This window comes from Lonchura striata, chromosome 4 (genome assembly GCF_046129695.1).
Source record: "Lonchura striata isolate bLonStr1 chromosome 4, bLonStr1.mat, whole genome shotgun sequence".
NCBI classification, from domain to species: Eukaryota; Metazoa; Chordata; class Aves; order Passeriformes; family Estrildidae; genus Lonchura; species Lonchura striata.
In genome coordinates this window covers 39144107-39169249 of record NC_134606.1, presented here as the reverse complement: position 1 = coordinate 39169249, position 25143 = coordinate 39144107, and the positions used below count along the sequence as shown (strand labels likewise).

Here is a 25143-nt window from a genome sequence, read left to right as displayed (position 1 = left end):
CTTTTTTTAGTTAGCCAGTTTCAAAATAATTAACACACATAATCCTTGACTCTGTATCTCCTCAGTGTTTTCAAAACCGCTCAAGGACCTTATTAACCACAGAAAGGATTTGGGTTTCTCTAATCTGGCATTTCCCTTTGTTCATCCAAAGGTTATTTCCATTTCATTGCTAACTTTTCTTTCTTAAACACATTTGTGTCTTTTCATTCTGCCTTTCATACAATAAACACTTAAACAAAACTGTATTTTTGAATATTCACTCAAAGAAACATTGAGAGTTTAGCTACTTTAGCTAGCTAAATATTTTAAATTGAAAATACAATTAAATTGTTACATTTTAAAACTAATTACTATTATCTGTAATAAATACGCATTTTGTCAAGTTTTCTTAAGAATAATTGCCAACTAAATTCTTATATATTCCTATTCAGAGAAACATTTTTATTCAAAATATTCACTATGCCAACCATTATCTGCACCTATGACACAACACTTGTACCTTGCAAGATTTTTCCATTAAAATTCTATTACTCTATGAATCCTTGCTTCCCCTTCTTTTCAAAGTGACTGTTAATTCCATTATTTAAATCTTACTCCCAGAAGCTATTATTAAAAAGCATAAAAATAAACTAAATTCTGGCCTGCTCTTTTTAAAATAACCACCATTTGAGTAAATATGGCAAACTGGACTGACTCCCAATTTTTTGTAGTGAATTTTGAATCTTACTGTAACTTTGATATTTTGAAGGGGCACGATTTTCAATTCAACCTATAGGAGAAATTAGGCAGCAAAAACCCTGTAAAGGAGACTTCACTAGAGCATATTCATTAATAAAAAATATGTATTTTATTTATGGGGAAATATTTCTTCTTCCCCTGCAACATTTCTATACTTCACAGATAATTCCCTGTCAGCTCAGTTGACATGAAATTATAAACACAAACTGTTGCAAAGTCTGTACCCCTTCATATTCAAATTTTATAAACAATGCAAACACCAAAATAAATTGGCTCTGATTTTTTAACACCATGCATTTCACTGGTATATTGATATAAAACATACTAAGTTGTAAGCTATATCATAAATGCTTCACCTCAGGATACTGGTGAATATCTAAACTCTCATCTCTGTTTATTCTATTCAGCTCTGGTAATAGACTATAACATAGGATTTCCTCATTTGATTTGGGGTCAATGATGAACACTCAACTAAAAAAATTGAAATCTGCCATGCTGTTATGACTCTGCTCCCAACCTAAAGCAGAAACGAAATGAGAAACTCACTTAACTTGTGACACCAGCGCAGTGTTGTAAGCATCAAAGTTAATTTTACTTTCCAAATCAAACCATGTCCAGTGGCCAGTGTTTCACAGCACTCCTTTAACCCAGCAAAATTCCAAAATTTCAGTCTCTGATAAATAAACAAGTTCAGCTTATGTCACGTGTTTCAATACCTGCAGCTGATACGAGATTGCGATGACTGCAGTATGTGATGAGGTAAGAAACTGGAAAAAAAAAAAAAAAAAAAAAACTCAGCCATTTTATTCTTCCCTAAGTGAAGGAGATCCAGAAAGGCTGATTTTTTTCTTTTCTTTTTTAAGAGAATCCTGGTTACACATGTGCAGCTTTGGAACTGACTCTGCTGGTACATACCGCCTTGCTATGGTGCAGATTGCAATGCAGGACACGTGAAGATTTGTCCATTAGTGCATTATCTCCTCTCTGTGCTCAGCATTCTGCTTATCTTATCAACCAAATGCAATGGTGTCACTGGTGATTCATTCAGGCTTGATTTACAATACAGAAAATAGCATCTCAAATTTCCATTCAGTTTGGTAACAACATCAAAGGCTTTAATGCAAATCTACACATGGAGTGTAAAGCTTTACCTTGAATGATGTGAGTTGCTTATTGTTGGTTTCTTTTATTTCACTAGTAAACTGATCCCCATAATGTGGGCATGGCTAGACAGCCACAAAATTGTTATAAAGCCATTGGAATACTGAAAATACACAAAATAATAGAAAGTGCCTGATGATACACTCAGGCCCATGGTGAATGATGCCACCAGTGCTCATAATGAGTTCTATGCCAGCCCACTGTCAGAAGGCTGGAACACAACCTGAAAACTCTTGAGATATATTTTAAGTCAATTTCTGTTTAAGGAAAGAAAAAAATTAGTGACCCTGAATATACCGTAATAGTCTAATAATGCTTAGAGTTACTGAAGTAAAAATATTAATTTTAAAAGTTAATTTTTATTTCCCTAGTAAATTGAATCTTTATCTTGTCCTGGCTTTTTTTTGTTTGTTTGTTTGTTTTTCTAAAAGGTTATGTTTCCCTTCATGCAAAATGATAATTTTTCTTTCTCAAAACTCCCTTTTTTTCAAAAAATGTACTTAAATCACTCTGTACTTGAATTCCTGTGCTGAGTGAACTTTAAAAAGCAGAATATACTATGGCAAAATTATTTCTTATTTTCATGGATAAATCTGGGATAGAAAATCTTGCTGGTGGCATGGGAGGATTGCAAATTTCTTACTACACATAAGCAATGTAAAATTTCTATCTTAGCTTGTTTTCAACTACTTGAGTAGTGGAAAACAGAAGCAATGTATACCCAAGTAGTTTATTTAAGGTGTTATTTCTAAACCATTAAAGTATTACATTAACTTCAAGAATTTGATCATATGGCTGGATGTAGCATTACTTGTAATTCAGTGCTGACATTTTAATATATACAAACAACACAGCATATTCTCATATTTAACAATCTATCAGGAACTTAATGCCTTTTTTTAGCTCACTAAATTACTGCAATTAATAGGCTTTTTATAATCTAAAATCTTACTGCATACCTGAAAGAAGTAGTATGATGGTTAACAAGAACCTTGACATCTCAATTTTGAAGTTATGAAACCTAGCACACTTCAGCATAGTAAACATACAATAGAACAAGAATTTATCACAGCAGTATAAAATTATTGAAAAACATATTTTTTTTAATTAAGTACTTACATTTATACATCCTAGTGCCTGTGTGACAGAGAACAGCAAAAAGCATATTTAACATTCCTCCTAATCTATCAAGTCTCAAGCTATTTTGAAAACAGGTTGAATGTTTCAAAAATGCTTGAACACAAAGCCCAGCATTTCATTGCTATTATCCCACTCAAAACCCTTAGTTTTAAAATATTCTAACACTGCTGTTAAAAGACACCAAAATAATATTCACAAAACTAATGGAAAACATAAATAAAAAATACACTTTCAAGTGCAAGTATACTAACTAAAGGACTCCACAAGTAAGAAGAGGCAGAAAAAAACAACATAAGATATGGAATCATAGAAAAACTCTTCCCTGTGATATTATATTAATTGCCTGTGCAAGTTTAGCAGACAAGAAAAAAAATATCATGCCTCTAAGTAGGGAATAATTAAGTTATAAATTATGTAAACTAAACAGATCACCTGCAGCTCTGGATTCAGAAGTAGTCTGACAATACTCTGCTGCTCTCACATACAGCCTCAATTCAGTATTTTCTCCCTGCACAGCTGCACATCATGATCACCACCCTTTCAGCTTTTCATCACATTAAAATCACATCAAAAATGATAATTATTGTTTTCCAGTGAGAGAGCTTTCAATGACAACACGTGACCCCATTAAAGCCATTGAATATAAAGCCTTTTCCATGTTTGCATGGTAAATCTCCTGTTTGCCTAAATCATGAAGAAAAATGAAAACTACTTCCCATATAAACATGTAAGGTATAAAAATAACTACTTTGAAATGAAATTTAAGATTTAGATCAGACTTTGGGAGGTTAAATTCCCACCACGTTACAGTGCATAGGTATTGCAGAGGGTCTGCATTAATTATTCTGTCCTATATCAAAATAAAAATTTGACTTTTAGCTAAGTATACCAAGCAATGCCAAAGAATCTAGTACTCTGAAAGCAACAGATGATACGGAGGTATCTCAAAATCAGGTCATGTGAGGCAGATCAATGACTTTTGAAACACATATGACTATTCTGCCCTGCTGAATTTACAGTTACAATACAGGATCAGTCTTTTAGTGATGCTTTTTGTACACACTTACTTATTTGAAGATGTGTCTTCAAATAAAATCATGAACCTTTTAGCTTCACCTTTGATTATGCCTGATGTGAGAAGCTCTACTGCCTAAGTTCCAAGAACTAACCTGGGAAGAAAATTATTAATTTAACTTCTTCCTGCACGTGCTCAGAGAAAGGTTTACAAGAAGTGATAATCAAGGACAAATGACTCCTCCAGAGATTCTGCCCCAATTCCAAGACCTTTCTGCCTAATTATTTTCAAACCCCAAAAACTCTTGGTTAAATTTTAATCCAAAATCATCCCCCAAACACATTCAGTACTTTGATACTAAAAAAAATAAGGGAAACAAACAGTCAGCAGTTTTTATTTACACTGAGCTTCCACCTTCTTCTTCAAATCCTTCAACCATCAAGTCAGCAGCACAGGAAAGTTGCTGTTCTCTTCCCCCTTGCATAGTGGAAGTGACACAAGCACAGCCTCTGTGAAGGTCAAACACACACATCTGGGTGGGAATCCCAGATGAGCCATCTCACTATTCATCATGTCCTGGCCTCTCATTGCTGAAGTGAGCAGGCATGGCACCAAGGCTGCAGTGAACAGTGGGATGTGCCGAAACGGAGCAATTAATGCCACCTTCTACTCTTCCATTCAACTGGATTTTCAACACCCATTAATTTGCTGACAGATTTCATCCTGCTCAGTTGTTTGGGAATCCACTGCAGGGATACCTGAAATTAGGAGCAGCACTCTGCTTGAAATTCTTTTGAAGGTATTTAATATTCTTTACAAATAAAAAACAAAAAAAAAAAACCAAAAAAACACAGGTGTTTCAAAGACTCTGAGTTTAATTTCTTTAATTTTGACTGTAAAAGGGGTAGAATGCATAATTTTGGAGATAGTATCAGTAAGTGACAATAAACAGTACACAAACAGTAAAAACATGCTAGCCCTCAGGGACTCTTGCAATTTTTTAATATGGCCTATGAAAGAGGCATAAAGGCACTCTTTCTAAAGCCATGTAAGATTTGACAATTTATTTCAATATGCTTCTCAGTAGGAGCCAGGGATTTCATTAACAATAACAAGCAGTAGTTCTTCATATAATCCAGTAATTAAATCTGGAATTCTGCCACAGAAATTGGCAAATTTTAAAATTTAATGTTCTATAGATATTAAAAGGACTACAACCGGTGAAATTAATGAAAGTAAATAGTTTTATCATGGGCTGTTAAATGCCCTATGTTATCTCGTTATTCTCTCTTCAGTTTTGGGAAGGATGTCAGAGAAATGTTGAGATTTGTATTCTTCTAAAGAAATCAACTGCTTTTGCAGGAGACAGGACTATTTCTTATGTCCATCTTTTTGGGAAGGAGAGAGATGTAAAGCTCTTCCATTTAAATTTCATTATTACTTTCTCATTGTTCCACACTTGAACAAAACAGAAAAGTACACAATTCCAATAGCAGCACAATATTTCACTTTTAGGAGCACGGTGAATAGTATCAATGTCTGCCATACTGAAACATCTTTTAATACCAAACTATAATGTATGCCTTATTTTGTATTGTACTCAGCCTTATATGAAAATACTACACTTGTAGCTATAGCAAGAAGTAAACTTAATACGAATTACAAACATCTTTGTATGCTACTTCATATTTTATACTCTGATGTGTTTATTTGAAAGCTCTATTAACTACTCAGCATAACAAGAGCTAAAGTAATGTCACTGCTGTCCAGGAATCAAGTGATGAATGGTGAAGTCTCGTGATTTGTATTTTCAAAACAATGCACCTGAAAAAGATAAATTAAAAACAACACAAGAATAAAATTTTCTAGGAAAAAAGAAAAAAGAAATCTTAAGAATGGAGGAGCAATCTGTTTTGCAGACCCTACATTTGTGCTTCTTGCAGATCTCTAAAACACTGATTAGGCCCAGGTTGGCTTATCCCACAAGATCTGACAAGATCACAGCTCATGGCAGTATGAAAGGTTAATTTCCTTTGTTAATGTGCTCATGGCTGCTGCATGGAGTGAGATAAATGGAATAGGGAAAAGAAATTTTAAAAATATATATAAAAGTACTTCTAGCAAATGCAAATATATTTAGCTTTTCACATGCACATATGTATTTTAGAAACACACTGTAAACAAAACATGGCTAAGGAGTATTGTTATGAACATGTTTACATACCTTACACATTGAAAAGGTGCCCTTCTATAGCACTAAAATTAACATTTGGTTAGAATTCTCGTCTCAGCTCACTAAGTATTAATATGATTATCATCTTGCAACCAAGAGGACAACTTTAGGTAGAAAGAATTGGGTGCTCTATCAAAATCAGTCATGTATCTTTAATTTCTGAACCTTCTTCAGTGGATTTTCAGGCATGAAACTGGTTTTGCCCAAACCTACTCTAATCTGAAAATTAGACGTTTTTTAAATCAGAACAAAAATATTTTTAATGTTTAGTATTTAATCTTTGACTTTACATTCATTGAAAAACTATACACTGTTAATAAAATGAAAGGCAAAATAATAGAAATTGCGTTCAAAATCTTCCCCTCTTCCCTCTCCCCACAAGGATATCTGTGCTGTCCATTACTGAGGCTTTGAAATTTGAAAACCAAACCCTACAATAATTCCCTCCTAACTGAAAAGGCCTTTAGATCTGGGGAAGACAGATGTGCACACTGGATGGAAATGATGGGATGGGGAACGTGGGAAATCAGGAGGGGCAATGTACAATATTCTGAATGCGATTTTCAAGTTTTAAGCATTTAAAAGGTTTTATTTTTTACTATTTCTAAGAAAAATTTAGAACAATTCTGAAAACTTAAAATAAACCTGGACTCCAACTAAAATTTTTTAAAACTTTTCTAAGCAAAGGAACTCAACAATGACTCAACTTCTATTAAAAATAAAATTACTTCTTACAACACAAAGCAAAAGTCATGGTTTTGTTCAAAAGGTGAGCTTTATAGAACACAATACAAAAATATATGTTTCCTAGAAAAAAGCATGTGCATGAATGTCAAAAACAGCTTCATGATTGTAGAAAGTTTCATCACCGATATCTCTTGATGACGTAAGTTTTAGTGAGGATTATAAAGCAGCTTCAACTACACTGTCCATTAATATAACAATCTCAGGATATCCGAATCCAGAGGCAGTGACTGAAGGCTATTAGAGAAAACTAATAAGCTTTCTTGAGCAGACATGTTATTCACAGACATCCTGCTGAATCAATTTTTTTAATGTTGTTTTAAAGATAACCTACAGGTCAAACACATGGGAATATATTAAATTTTCACACTCAGCTTTCTAAATAATGTATTTAAAAAGCTCTCATTTCTTAGTTTTGAGTCTTGGGCTTCATTTAATATTGTGTCTGAAGGGGAAAGGAGTGAACATGTACACCCCCTGGTTTTCAGTATCTCATATATAATTCTCTTCACAGACTCCATTTAGAAAAAAACAGTAAAATACTTTTTTTTCTCCTCATTCTTCCTCATGGCATAGAAAACTTAGCAGTAATTTAATTCTCATGTCTGATATGGAAATATTCATCCTTTCCCAAAGTATTTAAAAATTTTATATTATTGAAAAAATAATGCAAATGTTCTGATTTCTTGTTTTATGTAAATATTTATAATAGCAATAACAACAGTAATACTATCAGTAATAATGTCCTTGAATCAGTTTGAGGTAGCTAATGGAATAAGGTAAAGACTCAGACAATAAATCTTGAAGCATTACATTTCTTTTTGTCTGCAATCAGTCCAAGGCAAATAGAAAGTTTACGAAATAACTAAAACAGAAACTGCCAAACTTTACATCATTCATGTGTGCCATAAGTTACTGGTTCTCAGTTTTCTTATGTTATGTTTTAGCTTTTATCACTTTTTAGATTTCAAGGTGTCTAAGCACTAAACCTGAGACTGTGGGAGTGTGCAGAATGCCCTAAAGAAGTGCTCAGCTTGTTTGAACAGAGATGTCTACCCCACCACTGACAATTCTGTGGCAACACAGATGTTATTTTGTAGGTAAGCTACAAAATAAATTCAAGTTGCTTGGAAAAAAAATGCTGTGAACCAAAGTAGATGCTCTACTACCTTCAGGGAAAACCAGAAGCTACTAATCTGCATTGGATAACTGTTTTGCTTTGTTTTTAGCAATATTGAATTAAAAATAAATATATTTCACTTATTATTTTACATAGAACCATAATAAAAGTTTATCCCATGGAGTCTACCCCATTTATCTTTGGTTTTAAACTGTATCTAATAAAATAATGCAGGAAAATACTCAAAGCTGCATTACTTCAATTAAATCAAGTAAATACATTAGGTTTTTAAGAGAAGTTCTAACAGATTAAGTTAAGAATTATATTTACTTTACCAGAGAGCTATTGCTGCAAGTCTGCAAGCACTTGAGAATGCTTTTTAGCTTATTTCTCTGGAGGAGGAAATCTGCATTAAAGCAAAACAAAAACTTGTAATGAGAAAAATATACTGGGTTAGTAACCTCCCAATTTAGAAAAAAGAGCATACAGGTCAGGTCTCAGCCAACCCACTAAATTGTTTCAAATGTGAAAAAGGCACTAGTAGACTTGGTCTGATCCCCTAACAGAAAACTAAATTCTCAGATATTCTTCCACTTCTATACATATTTTGGTAAAGAAAGAGTTTACCTGTAGTTTACAATTTAAAAAAATGAAAAAATAGAACACAAAACCTCCAGAGAACCTAGAAACAAAATTCCTAATGATACGATCTCTAGATGACAAAAAATAAAATATTCAAAAAACAAGAGACTCTGTTTGTAGTGATTTTTTGTTTGCTGCTGTTTAATTAAAATACATGGTGGGGTCTAAACCACATTTTAATGCACACAATTTGCTAGTCACTACAGAATGCATGAATGCACAGGTATGCACAGATCCCTTTCTGACTGGCCTTTATGTGGTTAACTACCTCCCAGAAATAAATACGCAGATAGCCAAACCATGTAGAATTTTCTCATGTACAAAATTAAGTTGTTTTCAGTTATTTATTTTTACCTGCAAGAAACCAATTGCTTTACTAACCAATTTGAATTGAGTATAAATATGCAAAATTGCTAGAGAAATTGCACACCTTATGCAGCTGAGAAGCTGATGAGCCCCACATTTTCCATGTCAGGCACTGTTTGACCAAAGCATTAATGTGCATTACTGTAGCCCACACTGTTAAAAACCTCTTTGCAAACGGTTTTTCAAACGCTAAACACCGAGTTGAAAAATCCTTCATATCTGACCTCACTGGGAAAACTCATATAAAAAGATATTTTTTTTCTTTTAAAGAAGAAGATACATACTTTCAAGCTTATACTGTAGTTAAAATTTCTTTATTCAACCCTATAAATTAAGATGTACTACTTGAAAACTTTTGTCTGTGTTAAACAAAAAAAACTTCTAGGTCACTTACAGCATTCAAAGAAACTTTTTATGTTCCACTCTGCAGAATTCTTTTTAATCACTTTTTGCATCCATGGGAAAAAGGTTTCCAAAAAGCACATTTACATTAATTATGTTATCCCGTATGTTCTCTGTCTATTTTGAGAAAGAAACATGATCAACATACAAGATCAAGCAGGAAAAATAAATGTTCCAATGACTAAAGTACAGCAAGATGACTCCTTCTGATTCCTATCAATGATGGTTCACATAAAAACTGTTTCCTTAGAACAGACCTTCAAAAACAACAGATTAGTGATAGATATCTCAAAAAAAAAAAAATTTACACTGTATTTTAAACATACTTGCATGTCAAAAGTGTAGGCACCCACAGAACATTAAAATTGCACTTAGCTGGAAGTGTCAGCACAGAGAATATTCAGCTAATTGAGACTACTTACTACAGAAGCCAAGGTGAACTGTGAATATGGTGTGATAAAGCATTTGGAAGAAAACAAACTTGCTTTAGAGATCAAGTGAAGTCAGAGTTGTACAAGTTACTTATCAAAGTAGAGTTGACATCTGTGAGTATTCACAATACAGTACTCACTTTTTTCCTCCATTATCTTCCTCATTCTATTTTTTCTCTCCTTTACATAATAATATTTTTTTGAAAAATCCTGTCTGAATCACCCTCTCATTTAAAAAATTCATTGCAGGACCTTGATATCAGTAACACCAACTCTGAGATGCATCACTTCAGATATTCTAAACATATAACCTCTACTGGTTTCCTGAAAGGCAGACCATTTTTACTGAAATCCCAAAACAATGACTTAAACTCAAAATTTATCTTCACCCTTTTGAAAACACCCTTTTTGATTAAAGACTAGGATTTTCAGATAAGTAGCACCACTAGATATTTAAAGTACTGGGACATGAGTACTTCTTTAAAAATGACAAGTGTCTTGGACTGGCTATTCACAAGATGAGATCTTCAGAACTTTATAATGTCAGTTCTAAACAAAATGGCCTTAACCCATAAACAGCAACAAAACTGAAAGGAAATCATACTTAGTCTACATAAAATACTCAACCTATCTCATACTACTGTAGTTCAACACACACAATTATTGATGCTTTGACAATTTAGTAATTATTTATACAATTAAAATTTAAATTGATTAATTGAATAGCTCATTTTTCTGCATTTTGTTTTTATCAGCTGTTATTAACATTTCATAAGCATTAATATTTATAGATTACAAAGATTACATGAAGCAATTAACACATTCTCGAATATTATTACCCAGAGAAAACAAACATCAAACACAATTCAATAAGAACAAGTTTCCATAATACAAAAACTCAATTATTTTGGCATCAAATAGGTAAAATATTATATATATAATGTAGATACAGTTTTGATGCATCCCACTACTAACAGAGCACCCCGGGAGCTCTCAGAAGCACCTGCACTGCTGCTGCTGTTTTCCTCTACTGTGAGTTTGTAATTAGATAGAGCAGCATTAATGCACCTCTGCTCAATGACCTCATTACCATAAATTTCACTGCACATAAGTTTATTCTGCCTGCCTTCAAATTTACACAAGTCAGAGGCTGTAGTCAAGAGCTTCCCTATGAACTACAAAAGGTAATAAGCCTGTGGATATCTTGGGTTTGAGGGTTTTCCTTTTGTTTGCTTGTTTGGGAGATTCTTTGTCTAGGGAGAACACAAGTTCAAGTTAATGGCCTGTACAGCAAATGAGCCTTATCTATCTATCTTTAAACCACGTTTTATCCCACAATACACCTTTCCCCCTCATTTACATATATCTCTTACATATTTCTCTTACATATTTAATCCAATGGCTATACTGAAAATGACAATTATGGACTAACAATAGAGATAGCTCTACAACAGATTCTTCTCTGGGACTCAAGACAATATAAAAGCCAAATAATATCCAGGAAGAGTAAAATGGGATTGCATGGAATTAATACAATCTTCTATCTCCTTCCATTTTATTTTTTCTCTCAGTATTTGTTCCTTCACATCTTTTTTCCCCCTTCTTTAACCAGGAAAGAAAGGGAGGCAAAATTTCTACAAGCTACCAAATTAATTTCTGTGGAAGGAAGAAAAGTTTATAGAAAAATTACATAATCTGTCATTTTCAATTCAAATGTTCTACAGCAAAATACCTTTTCAGAAAAGACATTTTAATGTGTTTTTTCCCCACAGAGTTTAGAATCCTAATCTTAAAACAAACAAAACCAAAGCCTTTCCAGGACTACTGTTTAGTATCCTAGTAAATATTTCCTTTAGAAGGGGGAAAATAATTCCTATAGAAAGAGGAAAAAACCAACATGGACAGAAAATCAGAGACATAAAGAAAGCTAACAAAAATATCATAGCAAATATTTTCATTTCCATTCCAAATTTCAAGGATCACAGACATGGGATTTCTGTAACCCCCAATACAAAATCACACAGCAGCCTAAGTCATGTTATTGGCAAGATATTGGTCTTCACCTTCAGTTTAAATTTCCCCTTCTTAACCTTATCCTATTACTCCCATCTCATACTTTATGAAAGGCCAGGGGGAGGGAATAACAGATTAACCCCAGAGATAATTAGCTTAACAAGGTCACAAGCAGTATTTTTTCTCAGTCAGCAGAGTCAACACAAGTGATTATGGTCATCATCCACATATGGCCATCTTTGACCACGTACCCATGTCAATGAAATTGAAAGGACTGGCATTTCTAAGACAAATATTTGAATACCTCTGAAATTGCAGCAGGGTGCATGGTTCAGCCAGTTATCTCCATCTCCCATGGAACAACCACTGAACTACAGCCTGTCTGCTGATTCATCTTGAGAAAAAAACTGGGTCTGCTCTATTTTCTCCTCCTTCCTTGTATTAATTATCCAAAATTATAAGATCCTTCCACTATCAACCAGGATAAGTCTAACATCTTTGTCTCAAGTGGATTGAAGGACCTTACTATGTTAAGTGAAATTTCATCTCAAGTGTTCATTAGTTCATACTAATAAGGCTGAAATAATATAGTAGAAATTACTTTCACAAAGTTACATGGAAGTTACATACAACACAAGTCAGTGCTTTAACCTACACAATAATTGTGATTCCTTTTCTGCTCCTGCACTATATTTTGCCATTTTTTTGTTTAAAGGAAACACCACAATTCCAGCTGCAATGTCAAGAGTTCAGTGACACTGACAATACAAAACAGAGATATTCTATTTCAGAGACTTCCCAGACCATATTTTTGGAAGAATCTGCTTATAATCTGCTTATAAAGGTTATCTTTTATTTGAAAGTATTATATCTCCCCAGACCCTATTCCACCTCAGTTCTCCATCAAAATTGCATAAAAAGGGAAATCATGCATGCTGCAGATTTCAAGAGGCCCCACTTAATCTTCCATGCTACAGATGCCTCTATAGGATAAAAGGAAGAAGAACGGAGAGCTGCCATGAGGACTCGGGCTGTCTCTACCCAGCCTGGATGCTCACATGACAGCCCCGACACATGCAGGCTCATTATCTGCAGCAATGCCAGCCCCCAGCCTGGCTGGAACACAGCGCTGGGCGAGTGCTGGAATGGATCCACGACGCTCCGGCACAGCAGTGCCCTGGAAGCACAGCTGCAGAGATGTGCTGCACTGTGTACACTCCTAGGACACAAAACCAACACCAAATCAATTTAATGTTGGGAAGACTTTTACTGAGGAGAGCAAAGGAGAAGAATACATCAGGGATGCATCTAGGGAGATACACAGCTCCCGGTAGCTTTGCAAGTATCTTCTTCTTCCATTCCTGTCTGTAACAAAACTTAGGTACTAATCTGAATGCAGGAAATGGCTTCTAGGTGTGCATGACAACCCAATTTTCCTCTTAAGAATATATTTTGGAATATATTTTGCAGCAATCATTACTTTGCAAGCCACTTGACAGTGAGAATTAACACTGTTGCTGAAAATGCACAAACTTACATGATTAGGTAAAATTTAAACTAGCAGGGTTGAAATACACACATATATATACACACTACACAAACTTAAACTTCACATATCTGCTAGCATGCAAATGGTATCAGTATAGACTATTTAAACAAATTATGCATAAATATTTCTGTTTACAGCATTGACTTACACAAACTGCAGTAGTCAGCACAGTAGAGAGCTTAAGCTGTTGCTCGATCTTGTAATTCAAGTAGTATGGTACAGCAAAATATCTTACAAATACTAGGGAAACTCAGGCATGGGAATATAAATTAACTTGCAATTTAGCTTAAACATTTAGTATTACATTGGGATTTTTAACAAGATAAAGTGCATTATCATCTTCCACCAGTATCTTTTTTTCAAACATGATATGCTTTCGTAGCTGTCCTTGCTGGTATTACTCTGGCAATAAATGAATGAGCAGAGATTTCTTTGATGCTTCCTATCTTGACTTCCCCACTACAGTGTACGTGTTCACTTAATGATGGTACTGAAGGCTTCACTGAGCTAGAATGAGAATAACTCATTTCACCTTATAAAAATCTTAGGTTAATTACTTGGCCCTGTCTGCTATTCTCATTTTTGAGAAATCATTTGCCAGATAGAAACTAAATGGTGATCTGCAAATTCCCTCTTGTTTCAGTATCTGCAATGCTACATCACATAACTTGGAGTTTTACATATGTTAAATATAAGATTTTTATGAACAAATGAAAAATTGCTAGAAAAATAATTTATTGAACTTTCAGTCAAAAGTTATACGAAAAAGCTGAATGTAGTCAGACATAGCTCTTATCTTCAAAGCTAAAAAAAATTAATAGGCATTAAATTCTACATTGAAATTATGCTCCTTTTCCCTAAATGAAAGATTAATGACAGTTTCAATTATACAAAAAGGAAACAAATTATGAATAATTTATATGAGGTAGATTTGATGCAATTTTGTGAGCACATGTTGCTGTGAGACACTGTAGATGCATGCAATGTTCTGAGGAAAATAAGGGTTGAATAAAATTTATTCAAACAGGTACACAGACATTTAACATTTTATGTCCATGTATTCTTACAGTAATTTTATCTAGAGAAAAATATTTTATTGCAAATTTCTCTGATATTAAATGCAGAAACCTAATAGCTAAAAAAACCAAAATATAATTTTAGTTATAAAGCTAAATAAAACATGACAGTATAATAATAATAATATTGATAATGCCAATATTAAAACCTTATTGCCTTATTGAATCCAGCATTCAGACAAGCTTTTCTTTTTTCCTCCTATATTAAAGTTATTTCTGTGCATACAACATCAAAGTACTATTAATTTTCTATGCATCTTCCATATTTGGTTAGAAATGGCAAAATGAAAATTCTTTAAGGGAGGACTGTCATAGGGGAAGTTTAAGCCTGCCATAGGGGAAGTCTATGGCAGACTTAAAATGAAATCACTAGTCAAATATGTAAGAACTTGACCATATCTTTGTTAGTCATAAATAATTAAGTGACACTGGGGGAGACTTACCCAAAAGCTTTGGCCTACATCCACCTTGCTCTGTTTGTTTATGTATGCATCGAAAATCAAGACAAATGAGCTCTCAACTTTACATCCTTATTAACACATTCATGGTGAGAATGTAGAACGTGATGGTAACCAAGGTTACAACTGCTAATTGGCTTTAAATATAAGGAAAACCAACAAGATTGGCCTGGGGTGGCATGGCTCCTGAGGCCACTGACAGCTTAGGCTGATCCTGTAAATTGTAAAGCAATATATTGTTAAAACAATTGCCCTGTTGGGCAGCATGCTGCACTCTGCAGAAGGATGTGGAACACCTACAGTACAAGGAGCAGTTTTCAAAACTTTAACGTGAACAGATACTTAGGGAAATAATGTAATTTATTATACTGGTGAACAATTCTGCCCCTTTTAAAATTACATTTCTCTGCGTAATCTCTCTGTTCCATAGTTTTACCAACATGTACACATTGTTTGGCTATTCTATTGATGTTACTACTGTATTTCAAAAACCAGTATCTATAGAGACCTTTTAAGGTATGGTATTGTGGATTTCCTAGCTGGTTCTGCAGCCTTATTCATAAAATCTACGTAATAGTTATAGAAATAAGATGATAATTCAGAAGTAAAAAACTCCATATTCTTCAATAATTACTCTTTTGTCACATCTAGTTTTTTACTTTTAAATTATGTGGTTTTCTTATAACAAATTAAAATACAGATCTTAAACATCCCATCACTCCCTGTCAGATTAACAGTTCAAGGCTTGCAGTATAAAAGGAAACTTAGATGTACCCTATTTCAGAAGATTTTCATCAAGGAATTACATTATATTTATGAAAATCAGGCAGCCAAACACTTCAAATTCAGATGAAGAAATCTTTCTTGTTCTGAAATTAAGTTTGGGTGTTTACATAGATAGATTTAAAGAATAGTTAGGGTTAGATGGGACCTTTAAAAACCATATAGTGATAAATCATTCTTACACTATTAGAACTGTGACAGTTACCATAAGTTACAGTTAACTCCCAGCTACTCACTTTATCATCACAGGAGGAAAACCTGCATTGGTTTTGGCTGGAATAGTTAAATTTCATCATTGCAGCTTGCATGGGGCTATGTTTGCAATTTTTGCAGGAAACAGTGTTAATAACTCAGAGTTGCTTCAGTTTTTGCTAAGCAAGGCTTACATCCAAGAACATTCCTGTTCTTCTCCCCACCCCACACCAAGGAGACTGGGGGTGCACAAGGTGCTGGGAGGGGACATAGCCAGGTGGGCTGATCTCAACTGACCAAAGGGATAAATCATGTTCTATGGTGTCCTGTCAGCATATAAATCTGAAAGGAGGAGGAGGGGAAGCAGAAACATTCAGAGTGGCATTTTTCTTCCCAAGTAACCATTACACATAATGAAGCCCGGCTTTCCTGGAGATGACTGAACACCTGATTACCCATGGGAAGCAGGTGATAAATTCCTTACTTTGCTTTCGTGTGTGGCTTTTGCCTTGCCTATTAAACTGTCTTTATTTCAAGCCATGGTTTTTCTCACCTTTCTCTGCTGCTTCTCTTCCCCATCCCACTGATGAAGTGAGAAAGCAGCTGTGGGGACTGAACTGTCTGTCAGGGTGAACAGCAAAAAAAACCTCAAAACCCCCACATTACCTTGTTTGTTTAACTGTGTTTTGGAATGACCATCAACTACTATTGGCTTTCTTATTCAAAATCAGATGTGGCAACATGGGACCTACCTGTGCCAAACAGATCATTCATAATCCTATTTTACTTTCTCTCGGAGAAGCAGATGGCATCATTTGCTCACATAAAAAGAAATCCTTCCTTAAAGTAGATGCTGGATCCTTTGCCAGGAGTTCTACATTTCAATTGTGTATTGAAACACAAATTATATAGTTACTCACCTGACTATACTTCTACACATACTCATCTATAATTCTGGTTGGGAATACAACAGGAAAAAGTGGTTTTTACTAATGACTACAATTCGGCACTAAGTATATGCTCTTGTGCCATTAGCTCCATGTGTTTCACATGGGGTACTGAATTAAGGACCAGCCCATGCCCTGTGCAGAAGAGGCTACAAATAACAATTGGGAACATAGATTATAATACTAAAGTTTTGAACTAGGACCCAGAGAAACACTAGACACTGCAAAAATAGGCACAGAGCGGTTTCTAGGTAAATTGCTTAATCAATGTTAATACATATTTACATGTTCCCATCAAAATAATTTGAACTCACCACATATACATACGCTTACAGATTCACAGTATAAATAGATACTGTCAGCACAGACTAATTAATGAAGAAATAATTTTCAATTTCTTATTTTCAATTATATCCATTATCTTTTCAGAACACAAAAACCCTGCAAATGCTATTACATAAAATTATGAGTTTTCATCTAGATTCTTCTCAAGAAAAGGAAAAATCATTACTATTCTTTCCCTAATTCTAGAAAATATCAGAGAAACAGAGAAATTAAAAAGAAATTAATTTGCATATTGTCTGGTGAATAGAAAGGATAGAAGAACATTAATAATTTGAATGGATACAGTCTTCATGTATTAAAAATCAGCACAGTCTAGAGGTTTGGTCTCAAAACTAAAATAGCAGCTACAAAAAAGTATCAATAAAGTGATTCTAAATCTATGCAGTATGCTACATGTGCTACTAGCAGGCAATAGCATTACAATTGTTAGGAAGAGAAAGCTTGATTTAGAATACTGTGCAAAACTGGACCTTTTAAGACTCTCATGGGGAACATGGAAACTATGATGAAAAGAGAAAGTTGTATTACAGGTTTCTCAAAATATGATGAATATTAAAAAGGATGAATCTTCAAAGTTTAAAAGCAATGTATACAGAAGCAAACTGATAATAAATTCAGCTTGATAAAGAGATGATTTCTAGCTATCAGAGCAAAGTCAATTCCAGCTTTATGTTCCACTACACCAAGTTAATTGACTATATAAAATTGTTTTAAGTATAAAAAGAAATTTACTCACTACAAATCTAAAACTATCAATACAAACCCCAAATCTAATAAACTACAATATTAAACAATATTTTTTGTGAATGTATGGCTCCTTTGATAACAGAATGATTCAAAACTTTCAAGGTATGCTCAGAACCAAGAAGCTAGAGTACCATCTAAAACTGAATGCAAGGATTTGATCTTCAAATAAAGCAGACTAAGGTGATAAAGCTTGGGGATATTATTATAATTAAGTTGACAACACTAACAGAAAAATATTTCCAAGAATCCTTAGCTGAATTCTGCTAAAATAGTTCAGAATTTATTTGATTTGGATGAAGCTAGAACACCTCACACATCAAATAAAATAAAATGGTGTAACTGTTTTCATTAAACTCTTTAAATACATTCTAGTGTTTTCATGAGCTTAATTTTTTTGCATTTTTTCCTCCACTGCTGTTCAGTATTCCATTTACTTGCTGAATGAAAAGAGCAATTTCTTAATGATCATAACCTGCTTCCTGCTCCATAAGATTCCTTCTGTTTTTTACAGAGAGAAAAATATTTCTTTCCATAAAAATGGACTGGGAAGCCTTCCACATGAGGAAAGGCTGAGAGAACTAGGTTTGTTCAGCCTTGAGAAAGGAAAGCTTAGGTGGGACATTATCATCATGTTCCAGTATTTCAAGGCTGGCTACAAAGAAGATGAAGACTCCTTTTAAAAAGAGTTACAAGGAAATGTCAAAAAGTAATGGGTGTAAGTTGGGCACACTCTGATTAGACACAAGAGGAAAATGTTTTGCAATTAGAACAATGAGCCACTGAAATAATCTCCAAAGAAAAGGAGCTGGATTCCCCAACACTAGATATTTCTAAGACAGGGCAGGATAGGGTGCTGTGCCATCTTGCCTATATGGTGTCTATGCCAAGAAAGGTTGGACCAGACGATCCTTGAGATTCCTTCCATCCTCCTATTATAGGGTTCTGAGAAAAATTAATGAGAGTTGCTTACAATTTTCAGTTCATTTTCCTTTGGAAAAGTGGCATTGTGAAATACCCACTTTTGGCTTCAGTTTTAAATTAAAAGTATTTTTCAATGCCTTAGCTGAAATTCTGAAATAAAGATAACATTCTGCTGAATCAGAAGTGTACACAAAAGCATATGGCAGAGGTCAAAAAAAAAAAGCATTCTACATTCCACATTCCTTCCTCCCAAACTCAGACTTGTCACCTACAGAATAAAGAAGCAAAGAGCTGTCTTCATGACACAGACTGACCAAATACACACTCACCAAATAAACACAGACTCACATGAAAAACCTCACCAAATAAACCCATACTAAGGCAATCAGGTCCACAGAGGAGCTGCAATGCACTGAAAAATGAAATTTAATTCAGAAATAATGGGCTTGAATAGCTCATCTGAAATGGCTTGGTACACATAGAACAATTTACTATATCCTTTATTATCTGCTGTTTAATTATTTTTCAGTTTTCAGTGCTAAACTCTGTACCTTCACTCAAGACCAGCCAGAAAATATTTCAATATTGAAAAGGCAATTTTCTTTTGACTACTAAGAAAAATCAAAATTTATTTCAAATAAAATTTTAGATTAAAAATGTTAACAAGTCAAATAAGGATTTTCAGTCAACATCCTGCAAGTCAGAAAGACATTGCTAGCAAAATCTTATATTGAATATCACTTTCTTCAGATGTTAGGGACAGAAAAACTCATGGTTTAGAGAGTGGAAAGAAAAGAAAATGAAAAGGAAAGCTTGGCAGGCCTCAAGAGACATTATTGCTTTATTTCCTGTTGTGAAGATTATTGTTCTACAGCCAGTTACAATATTAAATAACACACAGGATTGTCCTCAGTAGTTTTTTTCTCTGGCTTTCTTACACACTTCATCAACTAAGCAGCAGTCTACACGCAAACTTATTTTTGAACAAGTTTTAATATTAATAGGGTTAAAAGATGCTAAGTCTATGGATTCACCATTTCTGAACTGTATTTCCAGTTCATCATTTCTAAATCCCAGCTCATACATTGGAATGCTTATCTCATGAATATCAAACCAAATTAAATGTTGAATAGCAGTCAAGCAGAAATCAAAATATGCAGATTTCGATATATTCTAATTCCTTAATAGCTACCTTGTATCACTAATAACAGCTAAATAGTAAAAGCAATTTAAAATAAAATACCAAGAGTAATTAAATGTGGGGATAATATACTTAACATCTTTTTTCATAGAATCATTAATTTTTAATTTCCTTTTATGTCTTTGAAAGTAAAGTATTCTAGATGAAAGTGAGCTATAACAATATTCTAGGATATATATAATTAACTGCAAAATTTGCAGGTTTTAATGCTGCCTTTTTGTGTTCTCTTCTGCAGCAGAAACTTACATTCAAACTGAACATGATAATTTTGCCACATTAATTAGGGGCTTTATTTCACCAAAACTTCAACAGCCTTCAAGCAGACCACTGTCTCTTCATTTGGACTACCACATTTCTTCGGTGGTTAGGAACAATTATTCACCTTTTAGCTTAGATGTCACCCTGCCCATGTTTCAAGAACTGCAGGGCAGTATTTCCTGATCACTCTTGTTTCTTAGGATAGGGAAACATAGTGCCTATTTAACACTCATTAATGAAATTGGAGCAGGCATATTGAACTGGATATGTTTCAAATATTTAGTCTTGCTGTAGCCTGAAAGTGTCAGTTGAAGTAAAACAAGCAGACAAGTAGACAGTTTTTGCTCTTAGTGATGGGGCAGTTGGAAGCCTTTACATACTAGTACCAGTTCTTACTCACCTGGCCAGGTCTACTGATGTAAGAGGCTTTATTTCAATTAACAAAAACTGTGGGATTAAAATTCTTATCAATGAGTAACTTCATTCAGTTTCACATGATACATTTTAACTCCACCATATAAACTGTCAACTTTACATTGCCTGAACATCTGCTATCAATAGCTTTGCATGCAGAAACTCAACCATCTCTTGTAACAGGATGTTTAATATATGAAGATTATTTTAATATCCAGTTGTGTGACACAAGTTTAGACACATGATATTTTGTTCCTGTTACAGGCAGGAACAAAGAGCAAATGAGGTGCCTTTAGACAATGTTGAGCTGTATTCATCAGGGACCAAATGCCATTGCACTGATTAGGATCACAAAGAATGCAAGTGATCCATATTCGGTCATCTCCTCCTTAAAGACTTCACCATTCACAAAACATCAATACTGATTTATAGACACAGCATGCAAGTCAGAATGAACCATGCATAACATAAAAGACCAAAAAAAGCAAACAGAAAGAGTAAACAGATGTTTTATCAAAGGGTTTCACACACAGAGGAAATGCAAGCAATAGCAAACAGTACCATTTTAAAAATAAATTTCACACCTCTCAAATTCTGAGCATGCCACTGTCACGAAATGCAACTTTTCACTCACCAAAGTAGAGTTATGTGAAGCATCACCTGAGACCTCGGGTGTTCTTGTGCTGTTTGGAAGTCTGTGAGGGTTACGAGCTATCGCTTGGCACCAGCCCAACATTTTCTCCTTCCACTTATCCCTTCTCAATTTCTGAAATTCTGAAAATAATTTAGAGTCCCTGAAACATTGACACTTTGAATTCATTGTGTGCATGTTTCTGGACACATGCCTTTAAAAACAGCTTTTTAAGTTATATCTGAACAAGCTAATAAACATAGTTTTGCAAGAACATGTTTTTCTAAAGTATTTAGAAGGTATTTATTCTAAAGTATTTCTTTAAAAGAACATGTTTTTTTCAAAGTATTCCAAAATGCTAAACCATAAAGTTTAGAAAAGTCATGCACTTTCAGCACACCATACATGCATTAATACTATTTTAGTGTCAGCAAATACAATCTCCATGTTAAATCCTCCTCAAGTTGTAACTTTATTTTAAAAACCCTTACTTTAAAGGAACTTTATTACGGAATTCTTCTGAGACTAGCACCATCCCAAAAACTATATAACATTTGGATACAAACCCCCACATTCATTCAAACAAAGAGAAATAGCCCTAAAGCAGTAGCAGACACTAGATACAAATAGAGTGTGAAACCACACAAACCTGTATGCACCTGTGCCCAGACACTCCAAAATACCTGGTTCATCTTGAAGTACTATGCTAGGATGTGCTGTAAATAGCAAAAACCAATGTAGGCACACCAGAAATAAATGCTATGTGAAAACTACAAATTGCCTGTGAATTTACTTTTAGTTTGAAACAATAACAAAATAGCTTTTAAGTAACACTACCACATTCTGGAAATGCAGCATTAATAAAGCATGCTATTAAGCCTAAGAAACCTTCGTAAGTATGTTTAAAATTTCATAATCTGTTTTTTCCCAACTGAAGTTGACAATGGAAGTATTCAGTGCAAAACTTTCCTAATTAATTACAAAGAACCAACTTAGAGCAACTTTATCCTCAAAATCTGAAGCAATTTCTAATTTGGTTGTTTATAACAGATTGTAATTTAAAATGTGTTATTCGGTAGAATCATGAAGAAATATTAAACTACCAGATTGAGTGCCTAGTACTCCAAATAAGGGCAGCAATAGACTGAATAAAACTGGAACATAAATACAATAAAGTTAAAGCTAAATGGTGCACTATGCAGCACCACTGAATATTATACACTTTAACTTAAGTTTATTTTTTCCGCAGAACACAAATTATACGTATATTTACAGCAGATTTCATCTTTCCAGGTTCTGAGCCTGACAAAGTACAACCCCTTCCTGAATAATGACAGCTCTACCATTTCCACACTTAACCATTAATATCTAGTTCTCAAAGTATGAAATGCACAAAGTTTAATTCCCCACGCAACTTCATGGAACTGATAGCAATAAGTGAAAATCAGCCTTAGCTTTAGTGTACTGGAGATGATTAGGTGAGTGAGACAATATATTAACTGATTTTTACAATTTTTTGGTCTCTTGAAATCTTAATGTGAGATACAAAAAGCGATCAATCAATGCTTTCTATACTGCCTGTACCTGTTAAGACAATAAATCATTTGAATATAGGTACAGCCCTATTCTGGTGTCCTTCGTGTGCAGAACCCTTTGGAAGATTTACAATTATTTTTTTGCCCTGAGTAATCAAAATAACTGCTACTGTCCAGATTGTAAGTGAAAGAGTTTGCTCTTGCTCATACACCTGAAGAACCACCACAAATAAATTTCCTGAAAGCAATTAATTCATCAGCTCTAGATTTTTTTTTTTAAATGGAAGAATTACTTCATTCATATTTTTTAAGGCAAGAAAGTTTTTACTTATAATTTAGCCAAGCAAAGGGGCACACAATTATTGTCTTGTACAATATCAATGCTAAAAAAAAAAAGAAGGTTAAGGATGATGTATTAAAATCTAGCCAGTAGTATAAAATTAAAGAATAATAGCTCTAAAAAAAAGTTCATAAATCCAGCAAGAGAAAAGAATTTATATGCTTAATTCAGGAGCATAATGAGATTCAGGTAACAAAAGTCATGATTTTCACTCCTTACCAGAATCTAAGCGCTATCACAGAACAGCAGGAAATTGAACACAAAACACACTGTTTTTTATCTAAGGTAAGTTTTGTGCTCTGTGTTCAAAGATTCCCAACAGCAATCAAAGTGATGGTATTTGTTAGCTGCATGATTTGGCAGACAATCAAAATATTCCAGGAGCAGAGCTACAGGAATGCTGAAATACAAACAGCCTTCAATGCTGAGCTCTGCTAAGATAAATACAGTCAGTAATTCATTATGTATCTTTTGTCTGAGTCTTACCAAGCTGTGACTTCTAATCAATTATTCTAATTTGAATAAAACCATTAATTGATGGGCACGATGCAAGAGAAATCTCTGACAGCTTCTTCTATTTCTGTGTCACAAGTAAGCCACTAGCTTTTATTAACCAGCCAGTCATTATCCTATGACTGCTGTGTTTCACAAGGAAAATTTAGTAAAGCCACAGCATAACAATATAATGGCACTAAAACTTTCTACAAATAAGAAGCTCAACCTCAGGTTTTAAAATTACTTCTATATTAAAAAGGTAAATAAATTAATATTAGAATATATGTGATTGTGTCAACAGCTGTAGAAGTACAGTAATATCTCAGTGCTGTGGTGGTTCACCAGTGGTTCCTTCAAGTTGGGGAGGAAATAATTTCCACATACAAATGTGATAATTAGCTGTAAAAATGTATATCATCAGAAACACTGAGTACCTTCTGCCCCTCCAGAATGAGGACTAAATTTTAAAATAGCATGAAAGGCCATCAAGCTACAGAAGTCTTATTTTCCTGACAGATACCTACAGCAACCAACTAAAGTACCTGTATAATACCTAATAAAATACCTAATGTTCCAGCCTCATTAAAAAAAAAAATCAGACCAACAGAAAACAAGCACACATGCACAAAAAATCATTAAGTTGACACAAGAATGATGGGACCAATCAAGACTATAATGGTACCAGCTTTCTTGTATAGCTACTGGATATACACAGTCAAACACCTCTGCATTAAGTGTATGTAAGATTTGGAATTCAAAGATGTCATGTTTATTAATGTCTGTTATCAGAAGTGCTTCTAGGGCACTACTGGAAGAGTAAACCCAATTATGCACATCTAAATGCCTTTCCCTACCTGTAAAGACAAAATAGAGTTGTCATTTACCGTAGCTCTGCAGCTCTCTCAAAACATCATCACAGAATCAGTGCCACTCTCTAGAGTATTAGACATTATATTATTATAACCAAGTTTGCATGAACTTACAGTTTAAGTTTGCAAACTGCCAACTATGGCATATTATTAAATCAATACCTATATTATCTAATAAATTTTTAGAAATTACTTTTATGGTCCTGTACCATAATTAACCATATAATTGTTTCTAGCTAAATCTAGTCTTTGTTGATTTGTTCTTTTTTCTTATACTGCAAATATGTATTTTAAGTTGTCCTTGGTCCTTTAAGACTTTGATTCTTTTTTGTCGCAACTAAGGATGAAAATTTCACTTATTAATTCAAACAATTCAA

At 34.0% G+C, this 25143-nt stretch overlaps 1 protein-coding gene across 2 annotated transcripts in view; it reads right to left on the bottom strand.

Moving 5' to 3' along the window:
- MARCHF1 (membrane associated ring-CH-type finger 1) overlaps window positions 1-25143 on the bottom strand; it is a 224109-nt gene that overhangs the window by 66495 nt on the left and 132471 nt on the right. For both annotated transcript variants that reach the window (XM_021542285.2, XM_077782911.1), the window contains one exon: window positions 21531-21670. In XM_021542285.2, the coding sequence (XP_021397960.2) occupies window positions 21531-21632 (102 nt within the window). In that variant the 5' untranslated portion in view covers window positions 21633-21670. The remainder of the gene's footprint in view (window positions 1-21530; window positions 21671-25143) is intronic.